General features: G+C 37.7%; 2 protein-coding genes across 9 annotated transcripts in view; both read left to right on the forward strand.

The window, feature by feature from the left end:
* The window catches only part of pi4kaa (phosphatidylinositol 4-kinase, catalytic, alpha a), a 41,584-nt gene extending 40,271 nt beyond the window's left edge, over positions 1-1,313 (forward strand). For all 3 annotated transcript variants that reach the window (XM_086301541.1, XM_086301542.1, XM_086301543.1), the window contains 2 exons: positions 173-256; positions 474-1,313. In XM_086301541.1, the coding sequence (XP_086157667.1) occupies positions 173-256; positions 474-525 (136 nt within the window). In that variant the 3' untranslated portion in view covers positions 526-1,313. The remainder of the gene's footprint in view (positions 1-172; positions 257-473) is intronic.
* Positions 1,314-8,291: 6,978 nt separating this feature from the next.
* marveld2a (MARVEL domain containing 2a) lies at positions 8,292-20,020 on the forward strand. 6 transcript variants are annotated; one of them, XM_086301549.1, is made up of 9 exons: positions 8,296-8,415; positions 9,803-9,861; positions 10,796-11,764; positions 13,012-13,232; positions 14,291-14,326; positions 14,452-14,615; positions 16,674-16,845; positions 17,444-17,494; positions 19,588-20,020. In XM_086301549.1, exons 3-9 carry the CDS (start codon positions 10,813-10,815, stop codon positions 19,705-19,707), a joined length of 1,716 nt encoding a protein of 571 aa, XP_086157675.1. In that variant the 5' UTR covers positions 8,296-8,415; positions 9,803-9,861; positions 10,796-10,812; the 3' UTR covers positions 19,708-20,020. The 6 variants fall into 6 exon arrangements, with proteins under 6 accessions (XP_086157677.1, XP_086157675.1, XP_086157671.1 ...); XM_086301545.1 differs by having other exon boundaries at positions 8,297-8,415; positions 9,803-9,894; XM_086301546.1 differs by having other exon boundaries at positions 8,331-8,415; positions 9,305-9,894.
* Positions 20,021-21,773: the final 1,753 nt, after the last annotated feature.

Consider the following 21,773-nt stretch of genomic DNA (forward strand, 5'->3'; position numbering starts at 1 on the left):
CTGTAGGTGTCAAAAAAGGAAGACAAACAAAACGCAGCCACCTGGAGTTAAAAAAAACAAAACAATGAGTGCAGCATGTAAGGCACACTTCCAGTGCCACTGGACTGTGAAACTGTTATTTCCACCCAAAATGTGTTCACATTGATTGTTTTTTTCTTTTGTTTTTTGTCAGAGGACGTTTTAATCCACAAATGAGTGAAAAAGAAGCGGCAGCATTCATCATCAAAGTCATCCAAAGCTGTTTCCTCAGTAGCAGGTGACAAAATACTTGCATTACTTAATTTGTGCTGCAGTTGTTACAGAAGACAAATGTATAAGCCCATTGCCAAAATTGGTCAAATATTGTATAGTGTCATTTTGGGATATTAAATAACTTTATTAACACACCCATAGTTAATAATAAAAATATAGAAACACCTTTTTGCTTTAACATTGTTCCTTCTAATAAATATTTGTTAACTTCATTTTAACAGGAGCAAGACATACGACATGCTGCAGTACTACCAAAACCAGATTCCATACTGAAGATCGTCTGTCAGCCTTCCACTGTGCATCCAGAACAAACGAGCAATGCTGTGTTTTTATAAAACTGAATGAGGTGGTGGTCCCGAACACTACTCTGCTCCTCAGATTTTGGCAAAAATGATGCACTTTAACGCTAAATCATCTCATTCTCATGTAATTACTTACACAAGACTGAAAAATGATGTGTGTCGTTTACTAAACAGGTATCTGAAACGCCCTTTAAGTATTTTCTTGATGCTGTTACTTGTTACTGTGCAAACACTAACTTAAGGGTCACATTAGAGGAACTTGGCCTAAAAGGGAGCCATCTTTACAGTGTTTGTAAAAAGCAGCTGTTATCATTTTGTTCCTATGCTGTTACCCATTTCGATGCACTTTATTGAGTACAGTATTTCTGCAGCTTCACCTGCCTACAGTCGAGAGATTAAAGCTCAAATGTAAGACATTAAAATACTCTGAAAAAAATGTAGATGTTTTTAAATTCATCCAAAATGAACGCAGCAGTCAATCAACATTTAACCTAACAGTAGTCTTTAGAAATGTAAAGGTGTTTAGAGAATCAGACATACTCATGCTGTAGCTTGTACTGTAGATTATTTGCTGTAGAATCACATCAGCACAGGCGGTTTCTGTGATATATGTGTAGAGTTATGTGTGACAAACTTTTAACTGTGCTAATTTGATGGTTACACCTTTTCATGCAAGTCTTTATATGTCATATCTGTTGTATGGAGGCATTTTTACACTAAACTTTGGTTCTGGTTGAGCCTTTTGTTTCCACTAATTTACCAATAGTTGTCATTGTATCTCTATTTGTCTAGAGCAGATGCACACAGTAGAAAGTTCTGCGAAGTTATACATTTAAGTAGCACTTACTTAATCTGCAAAACAGCTCACGTTAGTACAATTACTGTTAAATAACACATAAAGAGAGCAAGTGTTGCAGCTGGAATGTGCATGGCATATGTTACTCACAATCAAAATACAAAACTTATTTTGTATGAACAAAATAGTTACATTAACATACGCGAATATGAGCAATATTAAAAGACTTTCATGCAGCGTTTATTGTGCAGGACTGTGCGTCTTTTCTTGCTACTGCCTGTCTTTAGATTAGAAAATAGAGGCACAACTCAGACAAAAAAAAGAAAAGTGAACCTTATCTTATCTTGACTTACAGTGTTAATGAGCAAAAAAAACAAGATTTTACTTTATAGTGGTTATAGGTTGTCGTTACTTGAGGGGCCATGGTGCTAGTACATTAAATGCAATGAATAAGAGTCCGAACAATTTGGTGGCAGCAATATTTTTCCAAGAGGAAAAGAGCAAATAATGTATCTTTGATTTCACTGAAATTTTTATAAACTCTTGGAATGGATCCAAAAAGGTGGCAAAACCAGGTAGTCCAAATGTGAAATTCCATGTACACTGAAACACAGTGCTTAACATCTGTGGCCTACTTTATTACTCGAGAGGAGCCAAATTTGAATCAGCTGCTACACCAGAAAGGAGTTCCAGGTTAGAGAACACTGGAAATAAAAGCACAAGGTGTTGTAGTGAATAGACCTAAAATAGGCCCACAAACTTAACCAAGAAATTCATTTTTCCTACTTTTTCAGTTTCTTTTTACTACTTCCTTATTTCTTTTCACTTTTTACTTTGCTCTTTACCCTTCTTCCAGATTTTTCCATGTTTCTCTCCATTTTTAATTTTTCATTCCGATCCCTTTTTCTTTCATTTTTCTTTCCTACTTAGCTTTACGCCACTCTATCATTTCTTATTACTTTAATTCTTTATTTCTCCATCTCTTGTTTTCTTTTTCTTGTCTTTTTCTTTATTTCTCCTGCACTATTTGTTTGTTTTTACATTTTTTCCCCCACGTGTAGTATTAAATGCTTAAATACAGCACACAGGCTGGACCATGACCCATTGGTTACTACTATTCTGTCTGTCTGATAGCATGTGTCAGAATACATGTGTGCAACATGTCTGCAAAACCCTGTTTGGAAGCATTCCTCATATTAACATTATTATTAATCTTTGTATCAAAACAATCCTCTTGGCTTACTGATGCAGATGATGATTATACCTAAAAAGCCATTTCTCCTTCCCATAGAATCACAACTGTAGTAATACTTGACATAAAAATAACTTTATGCAATATATATTTATGTGTATTAATCTTGTATCTGTGTGTTGTGTTCTGCAAATGAAATTGCAATGATTCCCTCTGTCCTAGTCCTTGTGTGAAAAGTTTAATGCTGCAGCCATGTTTTCTTATTGTATTTCTCAAAGCGTTTGAGTATATGGAAATTAAATGGGAGAATGTCCCTGCTGAGGTCAGTAGTAGGTTTTACTGAAATTCTGTTATTTTAAACATGTAAGTCATCCCTTATGTTAACCAATATCTCTCTGAAGCTTTGGTCATCTTGCATGCTTTACCCATATATGATTGTCTTTGTGAGGTACAGTCTGGGTTTTAGCTGGGAGTGAAGTCAGGGAATTTTTTCTGGTCATCATTTTGTGACAGACCTTCATTGAGCTGTTCTAGGGTTCAGAACAGAATTAAGTATGGGTCAGGATTAAGAGCCTGGGAGTGCATTCATTAATGCCCTCATAGAAATAGCCATATGGTGTGTGTGTGTGTGGGGGGGGGGGGACAGTTGTTTAGTGCATTGTTTAGATGAGCATCCGTTTTTTTTTTTTCTGCTAATGTGTGGAAACTTGTTATTGTCAGAATAAATGTTAACATTTCACCAGAATCAGACTGTCAGTGTATCATTAATTCTTTTTTTTTGTGTTCCTCTAAGTCTTATTTCATTGACATGTTTCCTTTCTCCTTACATTGGCTCTTTTTTTTTTTTTAGCTGTTCCTTGTTTTGTTTTTTTGTTTTTTCCTTGTTTTCTTTTTCATTTCATTCTTTTACATACGTTTTGTACTTTTCTTTGTTAATGTTTATTTCTTTTACCCCTTTCTTTTATTTTTTCTCTACTCCTTTTTTTCATTTCTTTCTGAGGTGAAAAAAAAAGAGAAGAAAAGTTAAAAAAAAAAAAAAAGTAAAAAAAAAAATCATAGCAGACAAAACAAACCGTAAAAAAATCAAACTTTCCTTAAAATAATAGTGTTTGAAGGTATCAGATAACATTAGTTTTATAGGTTATGTGAGCCTGGCAACCACTGAATGAAGACAAGCAAGAAGGAAGAGTTGGAAGACCATAAAGCCAACGGCACTGACCTTTGACCTATCTGAAGAAACTTAAGCAGACTCCTTACAACAGTTGGAACAATAAGAAGCACAAAGTGCAGTTGTTTAATTTTAGTAGGTTTTTTTTCCATACTTAAACAATGTGATTTTTTAAATTTCTGTAATTATGTTCTAAATGTGGTCATCTGATATCCATAAAAATAACCAAAAATTTGTAAAATAACAAACCTTTATTTAACACTGGGCATCACAGAGACTGGTGGTTTATACCAGTAGCACAAAGAACATGATGATTGTGGGATGAATTGTCATTCACAAAGAAGCCCTAAGACAAATAGCTGGCAGAACTGAACTCTTCTTGTTCAAGCTGGTCTTTCTGAAACTCTGAAAACTGGACTTAGTGCTAGCTAGTAGCAAGATACAAAAATCAATATATTGAAATCAATAATGCATAATATTTTTGTGCAGTAACTGTTAATAGTTCCATGAACCATTGAGCCAGGCATGTTGTTATATGGATTTCATTAATATTGCTCCAAAGGTTATCAACAGTAGATATTTATTTCTAGTGTTAAGTTAAGGTGGTTAGCACTGTTGCCTCACAGCAAGAAGGTCTTCAGTTCAATTCCACCATCAGGCTAGGGTCTTTCTGTTTGGAGTTCCCATGTTCTTCCTGTGTTTTGTTAGGTTAATTGGAAACACTAAATTGCCCATAGGTGTGAAAGTGGGTCTATGTGTTGATCTGGTGTCCAGGGTGTACCCTGCCTCTCGCCCTAAGACAGCTGGGATAGGCTCCAGTGCCCCCTGCGACCCTGAAAAGGATAAGCGGAAGTTAATCAATTCAGCAGAATTTTCATACAACTGAATTAAAGATAAAAAACAACAATCCCTTGTGAGCAAGCACTTGGCGACAGTGGAAATGAAAACATCCCAAAGTACCAGGCTGGGGAACGGGTGGGCATCTGCTGTGGTTTGGGGGGAGGGGGTTATATATGTCAGAAAATTAAAGCAAATATGCCTTAAAATTGACCTTTAGGCACTGGAAGTAACTCTCTGGCTAACACAGTTATTTGCTATTAATATTTAGTGGTGTATAATTGATTATTTTATAGGAAATGGAGTTGAAGTCAGTTAAGTGAATAGTCTAAGCAGCCAGCAGAGCTTCTTGTTCTTTTTCTTTTTGCACATGTTTTCATCTTTGGCCTCTGGATTTTCTTGTTTGGTATTGCTGGCCTCCTTTATGTGTTTTTCTTGCACAGTCTCGTCGAGTGTCTCATTTTGGGCCTGAGAATGATCTAGTTTAGTAATGCCACTGCCCATCATTGGGTATAAAGTGGGCACTGTGCTCTGGTTGCCACAACCCATCATTAGGTATAAAGTTTGGATTGGGTTCTGTTTGTGACAACTCATCATTGGATACATTGTTTGAATTGGGATGATGTTGCCAATTATCTGGTTTGGTAACGTTGGACTCTTCTTGGTTTTTCATTGTCTCTTCCAGAGACTGCACAGTCTGCTGCAGTATTATCTTTTCTTCTTCTGCTTCCTGGAGTTTGTTTTTTATGTTTGTGTTCTCCTGGTTTTGCTACAGTTTCCATTAGGAAGCTTCGGTCTTTTCCAGTTCTTGTTAAAAGTTTTGCACCTTCAATTGATTTTTTTTCCACAAAGGGCTTTACTGGTGCAGAGTTTGATTTTGAGGTCTGTGAACTCACAGTGGGCTTGTTGTTCTTATTCTTGCATTCTGCAACTTCCTCTTCTATATCTTTTTTTACTTTGAGGAGTTGCTCACGGAGCTGTTCAATCTCCTGCTGCTGTTTCTTACATTGGATTCCAATTCAGCTTCTCCCTCCAGTTATTTTCAGCTCTGGAGTCTCTGTGGTTTGTGTTGAAGCCTTCACACTCAGCTCCACAGCAGTGTTAGCTGTGTTGCTCTCTTCAACAGGAGCATCACTCTCCTCAGAGAGTTCTCCTCTGTGCTGGACTCAGGCCTGTTTCTGTGAGCCTCTTCCAGCTGTTCTTGGAGCTCGAGAATGTATTTTTCTGCATTTTCTCTGCAGCACTTTAACTGCAAGCGAAGCCAATCATTATGGGTTTTACACTTGGCAGCTTTGTGATTTGCAGCTACCATTTTGTAATGACTTGTTGGCTGAATGTGCTGAGATTCCTGCAGTTGGAATCTTAGTGCAGCAACCTATCTCTCATATTAAATGGAGGTCTGCTATCACTGGGTATAAATTAGGCATTGGGCTACTGCTGCCAAGGCCCTTCACTGGGTATAAAGTGTGGATTGGGCCAACATTGTTGCCAAGGCCCCCAATTGGGGTCCCACGCTTCTTCCTCTGGTGTTTGGGTTTCCATTTTGCTGAATATATTCTGTTTATTTTTACCTCTTTAGTTTGGCTGCGCCAGATGAAGTCCCCTCATTTGGTGCCTTTAACAATATCATGCACTCTTCAAACTCTCAAGCAGCTTTAAGCAGTCTGCACAGTTCTTCCATTAAAAAACAAACAAGACAAAACAGAATATAAAATGTTTTTATTACTTAGTTTTTAATATAAAGGTTTTAAATATTTTTATAACAGAAAAGGAAAACAACAAACAAACAACAAATAACAAAACAAGCAGTCGACTGAAAAACACAGCTTTTCCCCTACAAAGCAATTCTGGCAATGAGAACATGACATTATTTTCATGAATTGACAACACATATACAGATGTATGAACAGCCTAGGAGAGGCCTGCAGAAGTTTATATAGCTGTGAGTAGGCGCAAACAGGAAAGAAAAAAAAAGGTGTGTGTGTGTGTGTGAGGGAGGGGGAGAGAGAGAGAGACCCATACTCATTTCGGATAGATTACACCATCTTGTGGTATAAATATTAGCTTGCAACCTTAACCCTTGGAGGCTTTAAGTCAAAAAAGGGTCCCTTTTTTGACTTAAAGCCTCCAAGGGTTAATCAAAAGGTAAGTTTTTCCATTTTATGAATCTCCTCAACAACGCTCAACCAGTCATCCAGAACAGTAGGGTCAGTATATTAATTAATTAATTCTTCGGGTAAGTCTCCTAAATAAAATGTTATGACGGACCGTTGTTTTGATTTAAAGCCTATAGTCTATTCTATCTTTGACATCTCCCCAAAATTTAGAGAGTTTTCGACAAGACCAGAATATGTTGGTATGATTTGCAACAGTTTCCCACAGCTCCCCCAGCATGAGGAATTTCCCCCTGTTTGTTGTTTTGGTGTTATGAAAAATCATACCAAGTTTTTCCAACTAAATTTTTGCCAGTTGGCAGAAGATGAGGTTGAAGTAGCAGTCTCACACATATTGTCCCATTGTTCAGAAGATATAACAGTGGACAACTCTTTCTCCCATCTTTTTTTAATATAATCTGTTGATGTTCCCCTACTTTTTAATATACTCTGGTAGAGTTTAGAGATTATTGACTTACATCCCTTAAAGTATGTTTGCAAAATCAGATTCATTATTTCATTAGGTTGAGTATTAATTTCTTTAGTCACTTTTGAGGACAAATATTGCTGTAATTGCAGGAATCTGAAAAAGTCACTTTTTCCTAACTCATATATATTTTTTAATATTTGAAAACTTTGAAGGCCATTCTTATCCATAATTTCACAATATACATTAATCCCTTTATGTGACCAGTTTTTAAATTTTAAATCCATTTGGTTTGGTTTAAACTCACAGTCATAAGCCACCCACTTAAGTACTTGAAAATGTGGTTCCTTAGGTTTAGTTCTTTTACTCAATCAAACCAAATAAGCAATGTAAAAGATGCCAAGGGGTTCAGTTCTTTCTGACAAGCTGTTGTCAGTTTCTGATCTCCTATCAGGGCTTGTATTGGAATGACCCCACACATATTATATATTTCTTTTCCATTGGGCCTCACAAGTATCATCACACCATTGTATAACTATTTTGAGTTGAGCAGCAAAGTAGCAATCTCGGAGACTTGTGTGAGAGAAGCCACCTTTATCTTTACGAATTAATAATATGCTATATTTAATTCTAGGTTTGCACCCCCTCGACAAAATATTAATTTTACAGTACAAAATAAATAAAAATAAAATAATAATTTAAGTGTGTATTATTGTGTCGTTGTTTTGTCACTGACGTGTTCTATTAACCATTCTGTCTCGTTGTGAAAATTATGTCTCTGTGTAGGTATACTGGATCTCTCTGTTGTCATACGTGTCTTTTTAGCTGTCTTTGAGAACTTTGTCATACTTTGTCCTTGATCATTTACTTTTCTTTGTACATCTAAGGAGAAATGTCAACAGTTCAAATTCCGCACAGTTCAAAAAGCTGCCAGCTAGGACCAGTTCTCTCTGTTATTGTTGTGTTATTAGCGTGGTATTCGAAAGCACAGTATGTCTTATATTTGATTACTGTCCTGACAGCAGCAGCAGTGACACTTTATTATTATATTGCAGATTAAAGTGGTAGCGTCTACATGGATGAAGATCTAAACGAGCCAGCGTCAGTTTGTGGTGGCGTCAGGTGAGCTGCTGCTGAACTTCTCTTTTTTCCAACCAGGTAAACTGCTCCTCTGTGTAGTGACGTCAAAGGGATGGGCGAGTCACGTGCTTGCCTTCGAGTGAAACCTGCGGTTAACGTTACTGAAATGGGAGAGAGAAGAACGGGAAAAGGAAGGAAAGCGAATAAGGTAAGCGACCTCCAACGCGATGGTTCCACTACACAGAGCGCGGAGTTATGTGTTTCGCAGAATAATAGAAGGAGTCGGTTGGCGTGTCGGAATAAAAGTTTTTATGTCGAAAAGTAGGCGGTAAACAGAAGGCTGAGTCAAATTGTTGAGTGCTCGAGTGAAGTTCACTCAGCCAAACATGTGAAAACAGCTGTGTTCGGAAGAAAAACTCATATCGCGGTCTCCAAACTACGTTGAAAACGATATTAGCTTAACATAGAGTCAGACCAGAATATTGGGCTGACCTGTTCTCTTGCCCGAACCCTCATGCTGTGTGCCAGCTCAAACTATGAAGTCCACAGGTCCAGGCCTCCTTCCTTGCGCGCAGTGATATCATTTGATACGGACTACAAAGTGATCCTATTTTCTCGTTACCTGTTTATTATTAAAGCAAGTAGAGCTTGGGAACAGCTTCGTGATAACAGTAGCAGGCGTCTGTCTGACTTGAACTGGTGATAAAGTCAAAAGTGAACTAACAGTCCTCGTCGTGAGCCGCTACTCTACAGTTTAGTCACAGCTCAAGAATTCAGGTCCTTTACTCCAGCTATGAATACCATACTAGAATTTAAAATACTACTCTACGGCTGATGATAATAATCTGTTAAATAAATTAATAAGACGGTTATTTTCATTATTGACCCTTTATGTGATATTAAAAGAATATTTTTCTCCTTGCATTGACCAGTTGTGATAAGCCTGAACCAAAGGAGACGTTTGATTGGTCAATACTCTGAGAAAGCTTAAAGTGAACCTGTTACACTTTTTATTTTACATCTTTTTCACAATGGTGAAATTAGTTGAACATTAACTAGTTAATGTGACTTCTTCCTCATTACTTATGTTGTTGCAGGGCAGAGTCAACATCTTCCCAGTGATATTGAAAATGGTATCGAATAGCAAGTCATTTCCTGGGTATGGGTATAGAGTTTGAAATTCTAGTGATGTGACAACTCTGGAGCTATGTCCACCCCAGTGTACTTTAAGGTCCTGTACCTTGGATAGTTCTCATAGTACAACAGTAAAATTTTGATTGTTTAATAGCTTCATTAAGCATAATTAGGTCATACAAAAAACAGCCGATTCTGAGATGGTCAGGTGAAAGGCACTCACTGACTGGCAACTCAATTTATGTTAGTTTTGGCTGGAGAGGCGAGAGGGAACAGAAGTAGCTGGTTAGCAGAGACTGAACTTTCAAACTAAGGTAAGGTTAATGTGCTTGTGTGAGAAACATTGCCAGCTTTCGCCAGTTTAGCTTCAGCCTAAGTACAGTGCATTAAATGATAAGACAGTTGATCAAAGCATGGAGTTTACAACTCATCTTCATATCTTCCCTTGTCTGTCTCTACAGGTGATTCATCTGTACACTGTATAGTCATACAAGGTTTGCATTCTGACCTGCAAGCCAATGTAAGTCGTGTTGAGTGACTGCGTGTAAACGAGGTATTCAAGCATACTTTTTTTAACCTCTCAAGATCAAATCTGCCACAAGAAACTGTCTTTCAAAGGCTCATTAGTTAGTAAGAATGTATTTTTGTGCTGTCTGCAGTAGCAGCTTGCAGTAAGTAAAGCATTCCTGAATAGCTTATTGAGGCAACAGGGGAATTCATGCTCCATACTTGTTTGCAGCACAAAAATACAGTCTTTATTCAGCTTGCATGGAGGAGGCTTGGATAACATCATAAATCACAAGGGCTTTTTGTATGAAGAGGGTTTTTGCTGGTGGCTTCTGGTACTCTGGGGCTTATCTTTTTTAGTTTGGTGTACTTTTTTCTCCTCGTGAATGTTGGGCTTGAGTATCATTTATGAGATCATCATCAATCTGAGACTTAATTTGATTTTTTTCTTCCTTTTTTCTTTCTCCTTTTTTTCTTTCTTCTGTTATTTAAGTTGATAATAAGAATGAAGCTAAAACAAATGCACACTTCATAATTACTTGATGGATCACACTTCATTGAATACTTAATTAGGGAGTGTTTATTCAACCAGTCAACTATGTTTCAAGTCTCAAAAATTAATGGACTTGCTCAGTGATGAATTGTTAAGAGAAGTTACAATTAACAGGATCAGAAGGCACTGTCTGTTAGGGACCATGTATGTTTAAATAGTACATGTATGTGTATGTGTGTGTGTGTGTGTGTGTGTGTGTGTGTGTGTGTGTGTGTGTGTGTGTGTGTGTGTGTGTGTGTGTGTGTGTGTGTGTGTGTGTGTGTGTGTGTGTGTGTGTGTGTGTATATGTGTATATATCTCTATATATATATCTCTATATATATCTCTCTCTATATATATATATATCAATCACAGTACACCAAATATTTACTTATAAACATGTCTGTGCATTTAGGGACCATCACCATCCTCATGTCCTATGGAGGAGGCTCTTACGGACGCACTGAGCGTGTCCGCCATGCGCCCCACTATGACCAGGTACCCAGCTCTTTACCCCGATCAGACTCCTATGATCAACAGCCCCTGAGAGAGCAGAGAGCTCCTCATCTTGCTCAGAGCACCGACCCTCTTCCACCTCCGCCTTTGCCTGCTCAGCCTCCTGTTGGCCTTGAGTTTGACCCCAGTGGAAGTGAAGACAACACTGATCTAGAGCCTGATCCTGCCATTGACATCAAACCAGTCCACCGCTTTATCCCCAACTCATGGAAGAACTTCTTCAGAGGAAGCAATCGCAGTAGTAAAAAGACGTGGTCCATGCCTACGTCTTCAAGCAATAACAACAGCACAACAGACGGAGTTCGCTGCTCCCCCCCACACTCCCCCTCTCTTCCTGCGTCATTCCAAGATAAATATGGCGGATCAGGCGGCAGCTACAATTCACGCAAAGAGCTTCTGGAAGCAAGGGATGGGCACGACTCTGTGTCTGGGCACACCTACCATACAGGTCTGACCTACAGTGAGCGAGTGCAGGAGTACCATCAGCGCTATGCCTACATGAAGTCCTGGGCAGGACTGCTGAGGATTCTGGGCTGTGTGGAGCTGCTGCTGGGAGCAGGTGTATTTGCCTGTGTCTGTGCTTATATCCACAAAGACAATGAGTGGTTCAACATGTTTGGATATTCGTCTCCTGGTGGAGCTTATGGAGCAGGTTACTATGGTGGCAGCATAGACGGGACCTCCTACTACACAGGCCCCAAAACCCCTTTTGTGTTGGTAGTGGCAGGGCTGGCATGGGTGGTAACTGTGATCATGTTAGTGCTCGGGATGACCATGTACTACCGCACCATCCTGCTGGACTCCTCCTGGTGGCCTTTGACTGAGTTTATCATAAACTTGGCCTTGGCATTGCTGTACATGGCAGCAGGTAGGAAACATAGCTGCATCTTGTCATTGAAGACAGTTCAGTGGATTATTTAGAGAATCTGTTGTTTAAAAGAATATTTTTAAATAGTTTTTTTCAGCGTGGTAGACACCATCAATGTAATTTCATTGAAGACTTTACAGCAAGGGTTATAGAAAGTACCCAGACATCACCATAGACTGCCGTGCTAAAATCTTGGAATTTTACTGTTTTGTTTGTTTTTACTCAACCTGATAAATTTTGTTAAAGCAATTCTAGGTCTAGTTACTTGGATTTTTACCCAGACAGCTGTATGTTCTTGAAATTAGAAGAAAGTTGAACTCTTTACAGTGTGTTCTGTGGCTTGCTAACCAAGTTTGCCAAGACTCCTTTGACAACTAAGGACTTAAAAATTATGCATTAATTTCAAAATGCATAGTCCAGAAGTCAGTGGGTCACTTTTCAATGCCTACATTCATCTTTTATATACAGTGAAAGTTGTTCCGGGGACCTAAAAACATCTTGTTTTGTGCAGACAGTGAACTGAGAAATGCACCATGGCCCAGTATGAATGATTATTTTAAACTGTGAATCATAGAAATCTTCTTTAATAGAGTCCAGAAATAAATAATATCAAGCAAGAAATTGGCACAGTACTCCCTCTTAATTAAAGCTTAAGCGGTTATGATGCATGATAGGCATGATAGACTCATTAATAGGCAAGTCCTGTATTTCAAACCCAGTTATTGGTGGAATGCAGTTAAAAATGTAAAAGAGAAAACAATTTTCAGTTCAACTATTTTGCCATTGTAGCAAGGTTGAAGTGAAGCTATTAGGTATACTTGGGTTAATGACAACTTGGTTCTCAATATATATGTGGAGCCAGTCTGAGTTAATCAGTAACCCAAGGGTGTGTGAAAATTGACAAAGGAAAGACAAAGATAAAGGCTGTGATTTGGGGTTCTGGGTCATGTCATGTACTTCTCATACTCTCTATAGAACCAAACACTGAATTGCAAATATAAAGAAGTCAGATATGTTAATATTAACTACAACTCTGATTAATTTGCTGTGCTTAGAAATACAGTATTGCAGAGATTGAAGCATCAAGTAAAAAAAAATAGATTCAGGTAAAACTGAGGTAATTCCAGTGCATAACTTTGTCTGGTGGTATAATGTAATGATTTTAAAATTAAAATGAATTAAATATTCAGTCTCTTTTTAAATCAGTTTTTGATCTGCATATATAATAGAATATTTTTATTCTCCAGGCATTGTCTATGTTCGAGACACAACTCGTGGAGGTCTCTGCTCCTACCCAATGTTCAACAATGGCATTAACGGAGCGTTCTGCAGAACGGAAGCAGGCCAGATTGCTGCCATTATCTTCCTCTTTGTCACAATGCTCGTGTATCTGATTGGAGCCATTGTGTGCCTCAAGCTGTGGAGACACGAAGCTGCACGTAAATACCGGGAGAGGTACGGCCAGGAGGTAAGCTTGCTTTGTTTAGGTTTGCTCTGTTTATGAAATTGGGTCTAGGGATTCCTTACATTCAGTCAAGAGTTCTTCACTTTGATAACTTAAAAACAGTCTCAAACATGTCCACACATGCAGACGCAGACTGCACTGCAACAACAAACCACATAATTTGCACACAAGCTCCAGGGGAGTGAGTGAGTGGGTGGGGTCTGCCAGTCCTGCCCATGTGTTGCCAAAAGGGGTACACATAGTTCACTCTAGTTTTGCCTTGTATTCTTTCTCTTTTATTAATTGTGCAACATGCAAGTGACCGTTTTTAATTCGGAGATTTAAAGGAGATGATTTATGCCACTGGTCATAACTACACTAGTCATTTTGCCTAGTTATGCACTAAAATTGGAAGCACTGTTAACCTACTGAAATTGTAATCGTGAGGGACAGTTTGTGTAGGTACTCTGTGCGCACATAGTGGGTGAAAAGAGAGAGGGAGACACCAGGGAGTTTATTTCTTAAGTCATTTGCAAGTAAGCGCCTAATCACAGTTAACATTGTTCACATGTAGCAAAGAACAATTAAGCCTTCCATAATTATTGTTTACAAGTGGAAGGATATCAGACAAATGGGTATTAATGTAGTTTAATTGGTTATTAATTATTTTTTAAATTTCTTTATGGTATTTTTGTAATGGCTAATGGCAACAGTTGGTTAATAGTACAGATTAGCTAGCTTATAGTTGTAGCTTTAGTATCCTTGCTTGCAAAACCCTGAATGAAGGTTAAATACATGTGTGCTGGATGTATAGTCCTGCTTTTCACACTAAGCCAGTGGGCTTGTGGTCCATTTGGGGGTTTATATAAAAAATAAAATAAACATATTTGCCGTCAATTCAAGACATATGAGCTCAGTAGGCACACAAGACAACATTTTAAAAATAACAGAGCAAAAACAAAATTTACAAACTCCTATTGTTATTGTAGGGTTTAATGGCAGCTCAAAAGTAAAACATAGAGATGTAAAAAATATAAATCACATGTTAATGAATTATATTTTTATATATCTTACATGTGCAGATGCAGCCATCAAACATACGAGCTGTGCAGTCATTGGTAAGGATTCTGTAAGAAAAGACTTCACACATTAAAGATGGAATGCAGAAAGAATAAATGCTTGTTTGATGATTTCTCTGTAAGTATTACAGTAATGCAGTAAACATGTTGCTGTGTCTCTGCAGATGGTAACAGATTCTGCTCCTGCTCCCAGAATTCCAGAAAAGGTCCAGGGCTCTTCAGTGGTTCCCATCCATACTGCACCAAAAGCAGTTCCTGCAAAGGTTTTGCAGGGAGCTATACCTTCGGGGCACATTCCTAAACCTGTTATAGTGCCAGACTACATTGCGTAAGTGTTACCTAGAAAATAGAAAAAAAAAGTCAAGAGAGTCAGACAAAAGTAGATACAGTACACAGTCAATCTGCAGTTGTTCCTTTCAAATGTTAAATAAAAAGGCTCAGACATCACAGAAGACGAGGGAAAATCACACCTGCACACACTTAAACATAAACATATCTATTCAATTCAATTTTATTTATATAGCGCCAAATCACAACAAAAATCGCCTCAAGTAGATACAGATCATATGACTCCCTATGAGCAAGCACTTTGGCGACAGTGGGAAGGAAAAACTCCCTTTTAACAGGAAGAAACCTCCGGCAGAACCAGGCTCAGGGAGGGGCGGCCATCTGCTGCGACCGGTTGGGGTGAGAGAAGGAAGACAGGATAAAAGACATGCTGTGGAAGAGAGACAGAGATTAATAACAGATATGATTCAATGCAGAGAGGTCTATTAATACATAGTGACTGAGAAAGGTGACTGGAAAGGAAAAACTCAATGCATCATGGGAATCCCCGGCAGCCTACGTCTATTGCAGTATAACTAAGGGAGGATTCAGGGTCACCTGGTCCAGCCCTAACTATATGCTTTACCAAAAAGGAAAGTTTTAAGCCTAATCTTAAAAGTAGAGATAGTGTCTGTCTCCCGAATCCAAACTGGAAGCTGGTTCCACAGAAGAGTGGCCTGAAAACTGAAGGCTCTCTCTCCCATTCTACTTTTAAATACCCTAGGAATAACAAGTAGGCCTGCAGAGCAAGAGCGAAGTGCTCTAATAGGGTGATATGGTACTACAAGGTCATTAAGATAAGATGGGGCCTGATTATTTAAGACCTTGTATGTGAGGAGCAGGATTTTGAATTCAATTCTGGATTTAACAGGAAGCCAATGAAGGGAAGCCAAAACAGGAGAAATCTGCTCTCTCTTTCTAGTCCCTGTCAGGACTCTTGCTGCAGCATTTTGGATTAGCTGAAGGCTTTTCAGCGAGTTTTTTGAACATCCTGATAATAGTGAATTACAGTCGTCCAGCCTGGAAGTAATAAATGTGTGAACTAGTTTTCCAGCATCACTCTGAGACAGGATATTTCTAACTTTAGAGATGTTGCACAAATGGAAGAAAGCAGTCTGACTCCAAGGTTCCTCACAGCGTTACTGGAGGCCAAGGTAATGCCATCTAGAGAAAGAATCTGGTTAGATACCATATTTCTAAGATTTTCAGGGCCGAGTACAATAACCTCAGTTTTATCTGAATTAAGAAGCAGAAAGTTAGCGGCCATCCAGGTCTTTATGTCTTTAAGACATTCCTGCAGTTTAACTAATTGGTGTGTGTTATCTGGCTTCATGGATAGATAGAGCTGGGTGTCATCAGCATAGTAGTGAAAATGTATGCTATGTCTTCTGATGATACTGCCTAGGGGAAGCATGTATAATGCTTTTCTAATAGGAAATTTTTTCTGTGAGTTTTCTATTTTGTTTGCACTGATTTTGTTTTTACAAAGTCAAACACACTGAAACTCAACTAGCAAATGGTTTTAATATAAACTGGCAATCATTTTGTCAGTTACCATGAAGTGTATTATTTGTAATATAGGTGTTTCAGTAGTAGATGAATATCAGTTTGTCCACCACATCTTGTCCTCCAGCAACCAAACAGCAATTTTTGATTAACACTGAAGTTTTTCCTTTCACAGTGTGCATTAAATACAGCTGTTTACTCGGAACACATTTGTAAATACAAAGAAAACTGATAAACCAATATACACACATAGATGTACAAGGCAATTAAAACTCCATGAAAATAAATCGCAAATTAAAAGCTTTTCTAATTTGTCTAACTATTTACCATTTTTTTAAACACTTATGAGAAAGATTTAAAGTTTCATATTTCAGACAAAAAAAATACTTATTTCATTTAATGAAATAAATGAATAGTAAAACACTATAAATAGAAAACACAACCATGATAGCATATTGGATCTTTATCTCCACTATCGCCATGTATAACTTAAATATGGTTAGGAAAAGATGTGACATTAAAACTGTGCTCTTTGTATTCCTGTTTCCTACAGTAAGTACCCAGTGATCCGGTCAGATGAGGAGCGGGACCAGTACCGGGCCGTGTTCAACGACCAGTACGCAGAGTACAAAGAGCTCCACTCAGAGGTGCAGGCAACCCTCAAGAAGTTTAATGAGATGGACGCTATGATGGGCAGTTTACCTCAGCACCCTACCAACCAGATGGTGATTGCTTATATACACCTCTTAAATTTAATTTAACAAGAACTGATGTTGATTTGCTTAGCACAGCTTCACATTAAGCTTAAACTACCCATTGAGGCCTTTTTGGATGTGTATAGATGTCTACAAGACTGAGTTAGCCACCGTCAAAAAGTTCTGTTTGTACTGTTATATCTACATTGACTCCCTTAAATTTTGCTTGTTGCATTTGGCATAAATACAGTAATTATTTTAAAAATAAAAGGCACTAATAGGTTACACTGAAACTAATAAAATGAAACTAAAATTAAACATTTTAAACTATAAAAGCTAAACTAAAACAAGCAAACCCACTCAGGAATCAAATGAAACTAAATGGAATAAGGATGCATTTTGATTGCATGTTTGGAATATTACACTCTGTCTTTTTGTTTTGAAATTGTACCTCATTTCCTCATCCCGTAACTTCCCCTGTTTGGACTTCCTGTCCCCTCTGCATTTCCCCTCCACCCTGAAATTCCTCACTCTCATCAGAAAGCTGCTGGTACTGCGTCACTGCAACTCATTTTCATACTGAGTTTCAGTGTTTGAGTTAACTATGCCTCTCTTTCTGTTCTTGTAGGAGGTGGATCGCATTAACAGAATCCTCCAGGAGTACCAGAGGAAGAAAAATGTGAGCTTATTGTCTTGTTACTGTTTTATACAATGGGGGGAAGTAATTATTTCCCTACCAAATTTGTGATTTTCTTCACTTACAAAAGTATAAACAGTCTCTACTTCTTCTTAGTTTCATTTTAATGCAGAAGAGACAGATTGTCGACCACAAAATTCCATAAAAACACATTACAGAAGTTACAAATTGATTTCCTTGTCACTGAGTGAACTAAATATTGAAACCCCTACAACCCAGCCAAAATTTTGGCGCTCACATATTAATAGTGTCCCTCTTTTGCATTGATTACAGTCAGTCAGTCATTTAAAGATATTCCTGATCTGAACTCATCATGTGTAGAAAGAAAACCTGTCCACTTTCTGCTAATGGTGATGGCTTAACTTACATGGGGAGCAGCTATGTGCTTTAAAATGGATGAGAACCATAGTCATAGATGGGTCTTTTAGCAGAATAGTGACCCGAAACTTTCCATAAAAATTTAATTACCATAAAACGCTTTTCCTTTCTTTGAAACTGTGCAACAGCAACATTAACCATAAACAAGGGAGGAGCAAAAAAAAAAAAAAAAAAAAAACCCCAAAGAAAAGATCAGATCATCAACAAGGATTGCATGACAAAGACTGTTTGTGACACTGCCCCCTGGTGACAGTAAACAGTTGCAACATGTAGACAATCTTTCCTTCCCACTGCTGCTATGTGCTTTTTTTTGTCTTCTCAAGGGTTTTCATTCTTACATTGTTGGGTTTTTATGAAACACCTTAAGGGGACTTTTCTTGATTAGGTGCTATATAAATAAAGTTTAATTAAACTGAATGGAAATGTTCTCAGGTCCACAGCCCTCTGATACTTTTTTTATACCTTTATAAAGTCTTTATTGATTAAACATGGTGTAATTTTTACAGACATATCTTTTATTGCTCTTACATATTTTTTTATTGCTCCATAAATGATCAGGTTTAACAGAGCTTTGAAGGGCTAAAGGTCGACAAAGGTCCTATGCGTATACCTCGGAAAAAAACTGGAAGCTCTTTCTATGTCAAATACAGCTGGAAAAATGTCCAGAGAAACAAAAGTGAGCCAAAAGCTGTAGACAGAAGAATTTTTTTAATAGTTTGCAGGAAAAGTACAGGATTCTTATTATTCCTTCAAAAAGTGACCCTCTGCAACAAATTTTTTTTGTTCAGTTATTTTGAAGCTAAATTAACTTTAGTTTCAGTGGTCACTGGGATATAATAACCTGTCAAATTTATAATCAAAATCAAAAAGATTTGCTGTCTCTGCTGTAATGTATCAGGTGTTAATGCTGGCCTGATTCCTTTTGGGAGAGGATCCACTGACATAGTATATTGTAACTTCAGCCATCATTAATTCTACATGTGCTTTTTTTGCATTTACAAGTCAAGAGGTCTGTTATGAAAAGGTCTACTAATCTCCACGGATATTGTGTAATTTTAGAATGTAGTTATTGTTGTGTTGAGTATTTGGGATAGCAGGACTATCTATGGAGTCATCGAAAACCACAGTGTTGTAATGAAGCAACATGTTGCCTATTGCAACAGCGTTGCACATTGTTTTTGATGGACAGCAATGTCAGATTTAGGAGTGTTGGGGGAAAACTCTGTAAAAAACCCAGGAGAAATAAAGACACAATGAGACAAAGTTACTTTCTTTATCAAACGTGTACACGGGTGAGCTGCTAAGAACAACTCACACCATGCACAGTGGCTTGGTAATTTTTATAGGCACAGAGCACAGAGACAGTGAGAACAGGATAACAAATAATAAACAGATAAAATAAAACAACTCCATATATGGTGCTAGTCTCGTCAGCAGAGGGCTAGGGAAGATAAAACAATCTAAAACAATATGTCCCAGAAACAAGATGTGTTTGCTGGGAAAGTCTAAAAAGATAATTCTAAACTAATCTAACCATAGGCAGAGGGCAGACAAAAGGCATCTTTGTACATTTAAAAGAAGGTAAAGAAACATAGAATCATTTTTCCTGTAACAAGGAGTTTATTTAGGCTTTGTCTTTTGGTGGTTAAAGAACAGTAGACTATAATCTGATCACTGTTTCTGCCTTACCTTTACAGGATCCCACTTTCCTAGAAAAGAAAGAGCGTTGTGAGTATCTGAAGAACAAGCTATCACACATCAAACAGAAGATCCAAGAATATGATAAAGTCATGGAATGGAATGATGGCTACAGCTGAAAACCTCTGAGAAATTCCTGTACTGCAGCACAAATACTGAACTGCTGTCGCCATCTCTACATCACCAGTGCTGAAAATGAACACTTGATGTTGCAAGTTGATGCTGAATGCAGTCAAAACCATGAGCTTATCAAGCTTTCCCTGCCTTTTGAAATCTGTTCAGCGACAATAACTGGAAGAAAACACATCTGTCAACAATTTCTCTTTTGAATGTGTGGTTTCTTAAAGCTTTAGAGTCCAAAGCAAATGACCACAATGTTTCATCTTTAATAGGAATACCTTATATATATGTATAGCTTGTTTTTTTTTGGGGGGGGGGGGGGGGGGGTTGCGTGGATGATACAAACTTGCAGCTATAGTAAATCTTAAAAAAATGTGATGCAAACTGGAAATGGAGAATGTTTGCTTTCAGAGTGAAAGTTGTCCCTGACTTCTACAACCAACACATTTCAAAATCTGCAATTTATACTTTGAAGGTGAATTGTCTACATTTCTGGTTTGCTACTGCTTAGTGAGTAGTTTTGTGAGTGATTGCAGACAAGTTAGCGTCTTCAATGTAAACTACTAGCACACTTAGATCAATGCTAGCAACTGAAGCAATTGCAAGTTTTCCGGTGCTGCACCATATACCCTTATGCAACCAATGTCATGCTAACAATTGTCAGCAATTTCTAGCAACTACTTTCCAACCAGTTAAGAGTGTACACTTTTCCCTAGTGAATAGAGGTTGACAGTGTGTCATTAACATGTCTTTAGGCCTTAGTGAATAATTCTTTAGCAGTTGATTTCACAGTGACTGCCAGCAATCTTCATCACCCATGCCAGTTAGTCTCACTTTGCTATATGAGTGCTCACCACTCCCTAGGCTACACTCTTAACCCTGGAGAACCCATGGGGTCAAATTTGACCCTATGGTTTCCCTAGAAAACCAATGGGGTCGACTCTGACCCCATTGGTTCTCCAGGGTTAAATTTGGGTGATTAGCTTAGCTGGATATTAAGGAACTAGGATAAATAGCACGGCTAACTTTAATAAATCCCTAACTTGAATAAAAAACCCAAATACCCCTCTCCCCAGCCAGACCACAGTTCTGTCTATGTACCACCCTTTAAGCTTGCTGTCACTTTGTAGCTTTATAATTTGATTGAATGCAAACCAAAAAATTCTATGTGTGTGATGCTGTGACTAAAAAATGTAGCTGAGGTTGTCCATTTAATTTCATATCTGACAATAGTTTCAAGTGAATGTCTGTATAATTATTGATAATGCTGCATTATTTCTGTCAGGGTTTAATCCGTTGTTTGTTTGTTTTTGTCAGTTGTCTGCGTAATTTGTTTTTTCTTACTTTTAACCTCATGAAAACCACTGTTTATATACTCTTTTAAGTGCACGTTTTCAGAATCAGAGTCTTTATTTATCCCCAAGGGGAAATTAGGATGCATTACATTAGGATACATTTTTATGTTGCAGTGTCTGAATCTGAAAGTAAGGAATTGTAGAATTGTAGCTGTTTGCTATGTGTACTTTGGATGCAACTTGCACAGACTTTGAGTGGAAAAAAACATTTTGTACATTATAGTCACGTAACTGCCTAAAAATCTCAATTTATTTGCTTTATAACACTGTGAACCTTTTCACTGAACAGAAAATATTTTCCAAGGTTTTTTTCTCTTTAAATGTGTATAATTTTTTCATAATTTCATGCTTTCTGTTCTCCAAATACAGTTCTGCTTATTGGACAATGGTGTAGTTATATTCTTTGTTAATCAGCAGCCAGCCATTTTGCTTTGTGGCAAAAAGTAATAAAATATTGATGGGCAAGAACACCAAAGAAAACAAAAGGCTGGATGGGAGATGAAAGAAGTGACTGAGTAATCAACTGATTAAACAAATTTTATCTTTTGAGTTGCTTTCCCAGTAATACTTTTTCTGGCTTTTGGACTTTATAGTGCAAATGAGCCCATTGAAATACTTTTTCAAAAAAAAAAAAAATTAAAGAAGCTCTTGCTTTAGATGTAGTGTTAACTTAAAAAACATTTTGTAGACAAAAATAGGACAATTCTTTA

Source organism: Aulonocara sp. 'chitande type north' Nkhata Bay, linkage group LG7 (assembly GCF_057382095.1).
Source record: "Aulonocara sp. 'chitande type north' Nkhata Bay isolate Kocher_YH1m ecotype deep benthic linkage group LG7, A_spYH_male_GT1.1, whole genome shotgun sequence".
NCBI classification, from domain to species: domain Eukaryota; kingdom Metazoa; phylum Chordata; class Actinopteri; order Cichliformes; family Cichlidae; genus Aulonocara; species Aulonocara sp. 'chitande type north' Nkhata Bay.